Here is a 10,000-nt window from a genome sequence, read left to right as displayed (position 1 = left end):
ACCGGGGGAGGAAACCGGAGTACCCGGAGGAAACCCCCGAGGCACGAGGAGAACATGCAAACTCCACACACACAAGGCGGAGGCGGGAATCGAACCCCCAACCCTGGAGGTGTGAGGCGAACGTGATAACCACTAAGCCACCGTGCCCCCCCATGGGCAAGTTTTTATTTTCACACTCAAGACAAAAAAAACAGCTAGTAATGCTAATATAAACACCAACCAGCTCTTCAGACAAGGTCAATCTGAAGCTCCAGATGCAGCAAAGCGGAGGTCAGAGTCAATCAGAGCGCTAATCAGACACAACGACTCGTCAGCCAGATGAGCAGGTACAGGCTCAGCATGAGGCTGAATGGCATGATGAGCAAGATCCAAGCGCAGCAGCTTATTTTCCTAACCGAACGTTAAAACAATGACAGCTCATCCTCAGGGAAGAACGCGCCACACCACACACTGCAAAAAAGATGTGACAGAGCCTCACCGCCTGAGATTTAGAGACACGCTACACGATGTCTCTGTCACGATTTATTATTTATTTCACTACCGCGGCGACACAATAGAATGCACACTCGACCGTCCAGTTTATTAGGAACAGCTGTACATTTGCAGGTATTTGATTCATTCAGAAGCAGTTCAATGCTAAATAAATAAATAAATAAATAAATAAATAAATAAATAAATAAATAAATAAAATCCTCCGGATCCAAATATATATATATATATTATATGTATATATGCATGAGCTAATACAAGAACTTGAAGTAAAGTCTGATCTCTGTGATTTCAAGCGTGGATTTTGATACCTGATGGTCTGGGGTAAAGAATTTCTATCTTCTGAGGAAAATCTTCTGGGATTTTCACGGACAATGCACAATAAATGAGCAGCAGTACAAGTGTTCCTATTAAAGTGGACGGTGAGAGTTTGTAAAGACCGATGTACACACACACACAAAAAAAAAGAGAAGCAAAAACAAAAAAGATAGACGTAGAGATCGGAAAAGTAAGGATAGAGAGAAACTAAAGAGATTCGTGGGGAGTTGTATAAGGATGTGTCCTTAAAAAGGAAGATGGAGGAAGAGAGACAGATGGAGAAGGAGAGACAGACAGAGAGGAAAAGCGTTACTGTGATAGACGAGACATTTACACAGATGTCCGTGTCTTTATTTAGGTGTAATCAGCCATCATTCTTCCGAAACCCATCAAGAGTTTAGTAGAATCTGGCGTATAAGCATCTCTCACCTGATTATATCGATTTATTTTTCACAGATCTGGCAACGCTGATCATAACACGCATGTCTTCAAAGTTTAACCCAAAATAACCCTCAATGTCCATAAACTATCCACTAACATTTCTATATATATCACATGCTAAATATTAGAGCAACTAGAAATCCTAGAGGAAGTAATCAACCCGATGCGTTTCCATGGAAACGAAAACAGGCTCTCGGTCACAGTATCTGTCACATTACAAAAAAAAAAAAAAAAATCAACAGATTAAAATACATTAATAAAAATGTAAAACCCACCGAATTGGCAACCCTATCCATGTGCCAAGACTTTATCGTTTCTCTAACAAGGACCGATAAAGAGACTTTTGTTGTGTGTTGGATGATTTCTGTGATGAGACGTTTATTAAACATTTTATTGATTTGATATTCGTATTCATATCCACAAGAGTCGTTAATTAACATCGATTAACCGACTTCCTTTTGCACGTTAGCATCGTTATGGAACTTGCTTTTCCTCTCGGTTTACTGCGTTAGAATATTGAACGTTAATCTCACGACACACGTAGAAGCCCCGATCCACACTGTGTGTCGGTTCAACTCTGAGAGAGAGAGAGAGAGAGAGAGAGAGAGAGAGAGAGAGAGAGAGAGAGAGAGAGAGGGGAAGAGAGAGACACTGGGGATAGTAAACGTGTGAGATGGATAGACAGATAAAACTGCTTGTGGCTGTATTGCTCTTCGTTAATATTAAAAAGACCCTGAGACTCTGCAGTAGAAGTGTGAAAGTTCTGCAGTGGAACTGTGCGCTAATTAATTATTCATCATCCTCATTAATTATTCATGACTTTAGTTCCAGTTTGTTACACTAGAGATGTTTATTACTGTTATTTGTTACTGTTCTCATTACACTAAGGAAGAAAACATAAATCTCCAGACATATAGATTCCTTTACCTGTCTCACTGCCTGGATTTCTCTCTCTCTCTCTGTATCGCTCTCTCTCTCTGTATCGCTCTCTCTCTGTCTCTGTCTCTCTCTATGTCTCTCTCTCTGTGTCTCTCTCTCCCTGTGTCTCTATCTCTCTCCATCTCTCTCTCTGTCTCTCTCTCTCTCTCTGTGTGTGTGTGTGTCTCTCTCTCTCTATGTCTCTCTCTCTCTGTCTCTCTCTCTCTCTCTCTCTCTCTCTCTATGTCTCTATCTCTCTGTCTCTCTCTCTCTTTGTATAATTATTTTAATTATTTATCACTTCAGTGAACAAATATCACTCGTTCTGAAAATGAAACATGCCGAAACATGAATGTGAAATGTTGTAAGAAGAACAAAATCTCTCTGTCTGTCTCTCTGTCTCTCTCTCTCTCTGTCTGTCTGAAGGCATCATGGTGCTTTATTAACTGTCATGACAGATGTCACATATTCTTGTTTTCATCTCCTTATTAAACGGCTAATGAAAAATCAGACAGCGAAATGAAACAATTCGCCTCCAAGAGAAAAAGCAATTTGTTTACAAGCTGTCCTCTCTCTCTCTCTCTCTCCCCCTCTCTCTCTCTCTCTCTCCCCCTCTCTCTCTCTCTCTCTCTTACACACACACAAACATACACCACAACACACCCAGACATGCATATAAAAACCTACCAGGACAGATTACACAGAGAATCTCTCTCTCTCTCTCTCTCTCTCTCTCTCTCTCTCTCTCTCTCTCTCTCTCTCTAATGAATATCTACACTGAGGAACAAGGTTTACAATAGCATATAGACCGTTAAACAATATAAGCCTATAAAAGTGGGACAAAAAAAAGGATAGAAAAAGCAGACCAAAAAATGTAAATGTCAGGGCTCAGCCCAGACTTTGGCCATGTGTATCTGTTTGTTTTATGTCATGTGTTTGCCCCGCCCTTGTCACTTCCTGCCCGCCTCTGCACACCTGTTCCTCATGTGTCTGAGTGTGATTAGTATTTAGTCGAGCCGCGTTGCCTTAAGCAGCATGGAATCCTCTGTCGTTGTCCTGATGTTGTCCTGATGTTGTCTGTCGTTGTCCTGATGTTGTCCTGTGTCATGTCTTGGTTCCTGTTTTATGTTTTAAGTTATTAAATCCTGTTTATTTTACGCTATCCTGCATTTGGGTCTGTTTTTACCCCCGCGACCCTGACAGTAAAAGTTCAGACTAATACAGTAATTCAAGCGTCAGTGTCTAACAGGAGTCTAATATATCTGCAGTAAACGTCTGCATGACTCGTATAGACGTATTAATCGTATTAATCGCTGCAAATTCGGTTTAACTTAATCATCAGTTCATGATGTGCACACGTGGGTGGTTTTATGTATAAATAATGACTGATGATTTTTCCCTTCCATGCACACTCCTGTAAAGAACATGGCCAGGGTTTGAAGGATAAGCTGATCACTCATTCGCTAAGAGTCGTTCATCATTTTATACATAAACACTTTAGTCTTTGAGAGCTGAAAAGGTTCATGGACTTTAATTAATTAAAGAATGAATTAATTATGTAGGGGGGCACGGCGGCTTAGTGGTTAGCCTGTTTGCCTCACACCTTCAGGGTTGGGGGTTCGCCTTGTGTGTGTGGAGTTTGCATGTTCTCCCCGTGCCTCGGGGGTTTCCTCCGGGTACTCCGGTTTCCTCCCCCGGTCCAAAGACATGCATGGTAGGTCTGGAAAATTGTCCATAGTGTGTGAGTGTGTGAGTGAATGAGTGTGTGTGCCCTGTGATGGGTTGGCACTCCGTCCAGGGTGTATCCTGCCTCGATGCCCGATGACGCCTGAGATAGGCACAGGCTCCCCGTGACCCGAGGTAGTTCGGATAAGTGGTAGAAAATGAATGAATTAATTAATTAATTATGTCATAGAGTATTGGGGTATTTAAGTAGCGCTAGACTCAATCCTTCTCTTTACTCAAGCTGATAGATATCACGCATGACATGTCCATGTCTTTCACCCCAAGTGCAGGCAGAGGCGAATGCACAAGTGTCACTGCGGATCACGTAGCAAAGGGGAAACGTTTCCAAGAAAAAGGTCACAGACGGTCAACAAAAACGTGGGACGGTAGACGCTATTGATGAGGTCCCGCGAGATACCCTTTACCCAGCAGACGCCGCTCAATGCTTAAACAGACCTCCTGAGAGACATAAGAAAGGTGGAGTTTCTCAGACCTGCTGTCAGGATCAATTCCGTATCGGCAAACACCGAACGTGTCCCTCGGAGCCTGAATGACACACAGACTCACGTCGAGAGCAGGAAACTTTCTACATCTTCTATTCAAATCTAAAGGACAAAAGAGACTCTGTTTTTCCTTCATAATAACATTGTACACATTATGGCCAGAAAAGACAAGTGGTGGAGTAAAGAAGATGTCTAAAGACAAAAAGGACAGACTACAGTATACACACATCAGGGAAAAAGCCTTCAAAGCCCGAGGTTATACCACAGAAGCAACAATAAAGAAAGAGAACAGATCTGATTTCGGATGGATTTGTGTTTGTCTTTCATTCCAAGCAGAACACTCAGACACAACACTGAATCCTGAGTCGGTTCATCTGCGTCATCGGGCATCGAGGCAGGATACACCCTGGACGGAGTGCCAACCCATCACAGGGCACACACACACACACACACACACACTACGGACAATTTTCCAGAGATGCCAATCAACCTACCATGCATGTCTTTGGACCGGGGGAGGAAACCGGAGTACCTGGAGGAAACCCCCAAGGCACGGGGAGAACATGCAAACTCCACACACACAAGGCGAGGCGGGAATCGAACCCCCAACTCTGGAGGTGTGAGGCGAACGTGCTAACCACTAAGCCATCGTGCCCCCCCTTATATAAATAACAATGAATTGCACATGTGTGTAGAAACAGCAAAAAAAGTATCACCACAACACAGAGAGCACAGAGGGTTTGTTAGTTTTCTAGAGCTCTGTCCTTTGGCTCTTTCTTAGGTTCACAGATTTGATTCACTTCCTGCAGTTGAGTCGATTCAGAGTTGAATGAATCACTTTCTGGCTATACTAGAGTTCCAGTGGAGGTGTTGTAATATGCATCACAATGCATTACTGTTTGACGATTTAAAAAAAAAAGTTTTAATAATAATAATAATAATAATAATAATAATAATAGTAAGTAATAAATAAACTTAATAATTGTACCTGTGAGGTCATCGGTAGGCCAGAATCCGAGTTCGCAGGCTCGGCAGGTGTACTCGTCGAACACGTACTCGTTGTCCTTACAGGGTGTGCAGGTCCAACAGCAACTCACCTCACCTTTACGGATCACCTGCAGAAACCGTGAGACAGAGAGTGAGACAGAGGGTGAGACAGAGAGTGAGACAGAGGGTGAGACAGAGGGTGAGACAGAGAGTGAGACAGAGGGTGAGACAGAGAGTGAGACAGAGAGTGAGACAGAGGGTGAGACAGAGGGTGAGACAGAGGGTGAGACAGAGAGTGAGACAGAGAGAAGAAGAGAGAAGGACCAACAAGAGAAGGACCACTAGGAGGAGCACTATTTGTTTTTTATAGGATTGACAAAAAGATTCATAGATAGATATATAGATAGATAGATAGATAGATAGATAGATAGATAGATAGATAGATAGATAGATAGATAGATAGATAGATAGATAGATAGATAGATAGATAGATAAGTGTAACACTAAACAGACCAGAGTTCTCCCCATGCTCCTGATTAATTAAGGAGCCCTGAAGCCAATTACAGGTTGAAACTGGATTAAATGTAAGAAGAAGAAAAAAAGTTCTATCCAATTTGTCACCTCTGAAAGTGTTAAATGAGCTTAGTGAAGTGAATCACTGCAGGCCTGCTGGAACTCATCAGTCCATTTAATGTGTGATAAATCAGACGAACTTAAAGCTGACATTTTGTAACCACTTAGAGAAACGTCATTAAGGCTCACGGTGACATTTCACTAATTCTGTCAATGTGTTAATGTCCACTGGAGAAAGAAAACTCTGTCCCTAACCTCTCTCTCTCTCTCTCTCTCTCTCTCTCTCTCTCTCTCTCTCTCTCTAAGGTGAGGCATCTTGTTTCTTAAACCCTGACCAACATTTTTTCACCTCACATCACCCAGATTACTGCTCATATCCGTTACAGTAGGTGTTTTTTTTTTAATAGTATAATAATGTAGAAAATATTTTACATCCGACATTTTCTTAATGCTCCTTCAGCGCATGGACTCACAGAACCATCAGCTAAACACCCGGGCTTTCACAAAGACAGACGAGGACTGAGAGAGTCGGATACAGTGAACGCTGGAGGAAAGGAAAAGCTGAGCTACTGACATGGGGTTAGTAAAGTCAGGGTCAGTGAAGACGGCTCATTATGGGTGGGGCTAACTCGGGTGTGGTTAATGATGAGAATAGATAAAGAGATGGTGACGTTTTCTTTTCCTGGTGAGGAGCCACTGACCTTGATCTGTCCTTTATCACACGGCTCACTGCAGACTGACTTAATGATGCTCTCTTTGTTTGCCCAGATTTCGTCGTCGTTTATCTGCAGGCCGCTGATATCCCAGGTGCCCACGGTAATGTAGTCATAGTAGTCTTTCCCCATCTTCTTAAAGTTCATGATCACGTAACTAAACACCCACACACACAAACACACAAACAAAAACACACACAAGCCCATAAATCTTAACCCACACAATTGATAGGTTGATTGAATTGTCACAGCACTTCTCTGGTGAGTTTAAGATGTCCTCAATATGACTTACTCACTGAATGACGGATTTACTGACAGACTGAATAACCGACTGACTGACTGACTGACTGAGTGACTGAATGAATGACTGAATGACTAGGTAACAGACTAATTATCTGAATTGACTTATCTCAGTGATCGTCTGGCATAGTGACTGACTGACCAACCGGTGGTTAGAGAGTCTAATGGTAAGAGAGTCTGACTCATAATCCTAAGGTTGTGGGTTTGAGTCTCCAGCCACGACTGAGGTGCCCTTGAGCAAGGCACCGAACCCCCCAACTGCTCCCCAGGCTGCCCACTGCTCTGGGTGTGTGTTCACTGCTGTGTGTGTGTTCACTGCTGTGTGTGTGTTCACTGCTGTGTGTGTGTTCACTGCTGTATGTTCACTGCTGTGGGTGTGTGTTCACTGCTGTGTGTGTGTTCACTGCTGTGGGTGTGTGTTCACTGCTGTGTGTGTGTTCACTGCTGTGTGTGTGTTCACTGCTGTGTGTGTGCACTTTGGATGGGTTAAATGCAGAGATCGAATTCTGAGTATGGGTCACCGTACTTAGCCGTATGTCACGTCACTTAACCAATTGATTGACTGATTGATTAACCGATTTACTGACTGACTGACTAATTAACGATTAACTGGCTGACTGACTGAATGATTAGCTGTCTGACCAATTAACTAAGTGACTGACTGACTAACTGACTAACTGTCTAACTGACTGACTGACTAACTGACTGACTGACTAACTGACTGATAAGCTGACCAACTGATCAGCTCAGCGGTGTCCAATCTTATCTGCTTGTTTGGAATGAAAACCTATACCCACACCGGCCCTTTGTGTATAAGATTGGACACCGCTGGATTAGCTGATTAGCTGATTGACTGATTAACTGAATGACTAACTAACTGACTGATTAACTGACTGACTGACTGACTAATGACCTAAAAGAACTGACTGATTAACTGATGAGCTGTCTGATTATTTAAGTAATTAGCTGACTGACTACCTGACTGAATAACTGATTAAATGACAGACTAACTGAATGGCTTATTATCTGTCTGACTGAATAAGTGACTGATTAACTTCCTCACTGGTTAACAGACTGACCGACGAGCTGAAAGTTTGACTCAGCACCTGATCTGAACGCTCTTCGTACCTTCCCGGTGCGTCGCCGTTCTCATCGAAGTAGATGTTCTCTCCACTGACACCAGTAAAGTTGGTCTTAATGAGAAACTCGAGCAGTTTGGAGCCGTCGACTGGCCGCATGGCATCGCAGAGTCCCGCCATCCCGGGACAGACAGCTCTCTGCATCTTATGAAGCCCGTAAGCCATGCTGTAGATCGCATTTATTACAAAACCCATCTTAGTGTCCTGGGCATACTGCTGCCTCAGTGAATCCAGCTCTGGAGGAGACAAAGACACGAGAAGAGATGTCTGTGAGACAGGAAGTGCCTAGAAACCGATCAAAGGCTTTAGTGTGGATTTGTTTTTCCTGACAAACTGGTGGTTAAAACAGCCTCCAATGTTGAAATGAAACGTAGCTGCTTCAGTAATATTATACGTTCAGGTCTTTCCTTTGAGTCATTAGTCATGGATATTTTATTTGCACCCCATCAATCTTTTTCAAAGTACCTCATATATAGCAATCCAATTATAGCACGTCGAATTAGTTCCAAATTTGTCATTTATTTTTAGATATTTCTTTTTTTTGCCCTAATATAATGACAGAATTTTGTCTTGGTGCAGACTAAAGTCCCCTAAGGTACGTTTTAAAAGCTAGCTATTTGTACTGTTAGCTTTTTAGCATTGTTAGCTTGTTAGCTTTCCGGGTGTGGTCACCAGAGACGGGTGTGAAGCTTCAGAATCGTGACATGTTAGTGTAGGTTAGCTGGCTCAGAATCGTGACGTGTTAGTGTAGGTTAGCTGGCTCAGAATCGTGACGTGTTAGTGTAGGTTAGCTGGCTCAGAATCGTGACGTGTTAGTGTAGGTTAGCTGGCTCAGAATCGTGACATGTTAGTGTAGGTTAGCTGGCTCAGAATCGTGACGTGTTAGTGTAGGTTAGCTGGCTCAGAATCGTGACGTGTTAGTGTAGGTTAGCTGGCTCAGAATCGTGACATGTTAGTGTAGGTTAGCTGGCTCAGAATCGTGACGTGTTAGTGTAGGTTAGCTGGCTCAGAATCGTGACGTGTTAGTGTAGGTTAGCTGGCTCAGAATCGTGACATGTTAGTGTAGGTTAGCTGGCTCAGAATCGTGACATGTTAGTGTAGGTTAGCTGGCTCAGAATCGTGACGTGTTAGTGTAGGTTAGCTGGCTCAGAATCGTGACATGTTAGTGTAGGTTAGCTGGCTCAGAATCGTCACATGTTAGTGTAGGTTAGCTGGCTCAGAATCGTGACGTGTTAGTGTAGGTTAGCTGGCTCAGAATCGTGACATGTTAGTGTAGGTTAGCTGGCTCAGAATCGTGACGTGTTAGTGTAGGTTAGCTGGCTCAGAATCGTGACATGTTAGTGTAGGTTAGCTGGCTCAGAATCGTCACATGTTAGTGGTTAGCAGGCTCAGAATCGTGACGTGTTAGTGTAGGTTAGCTGGCTCAGAATCGTGACATGTTAGTGGTTAGCTGGCTCAGAATCGTGACGTGTTAGTGTAGGTTAGCTGGCTCAGAATCGTGACGGGTTAGTGGTTAGCTGGCTCAGAATCGTGACATGTTAGTGTAGGTTAGCTGGCTCAGAATCGTGACATGTTAGTGTAGGTTAGCTGGCTCAGAATCGTGACGTGTTAGTGTAGGTTAGCTGGCTCAGAATCGTGACGTGTTAGTGTAGGTTAGCTGGCTCAGAATCGTGACGTGTTAGTGTAGGTTAGCTGGCTCAGAATCGTGACGTGTTAGTGTAGGTTAGCTGGCTCAGAATCGTGACGTGTTAGTGTAGGTTAGCTGGCTCAGAATCGTGACGTGTTAGTGTAGGTTAGCTGGCTCAGAATCGTGACATGTTAGTGTAGGTTAGCTGGCTCAGAAACGTGACATGTTAGTGTAGGTTAGCTGGCTCAGAATCGTGACGTGTTAGTG

General features: G+C 43.3%; 1 protein-coding gene across 1 annotated transcript in view; it reads right to left on the bottom strand.

Annotated features, from left to right (window-relative positions):
* Positions 1-10,000, bottom strand: part of LOC113637960 (metabotropic glutamate receptor 5-like) — a 32,700-nt gene that overhangs the window by 6,790 nt on the left and 15,910 nt on the right. The window contains exons 3-5 of the mRNA XM_047821012.1: positions 8,096-8,342; positions 6,656-6,824; positions 5,383-5,509 (exon numbers count right to left, since the gene is read on the bottom strand). Coding sequence (XP_047676968.1) covers positions 5,383-5,509; positions 6,656-6,824; positions 8,096-8,342 — 543 coding nt within the window. The remainder of the gene's footprint in view (positions 1-5,382; positions 5,510-6,655; positions 6,825-8,095; positions 8,343-10,000) is intronic.

This window comes from Tachysurus fulvidraco, chromosome 11 (assembly GCF_022655615.1).
Source record: "Tachysurus fulvidraco isolate hzauxx_2018 chromosome 11, HZAU_PFXX_2.0, whole genome shotgun sequence".
Taxonomy (NCBI): domain Eukaryota; kingdom Metazoa; phylum Chordata; class Actinopteri; order Siluriformes; family Bagridae; genus Tachysurus; species Tachysurus fulvidraco.
This window is presented reverse-complemented; position numbering and strand designations above follow the sequence as displayed.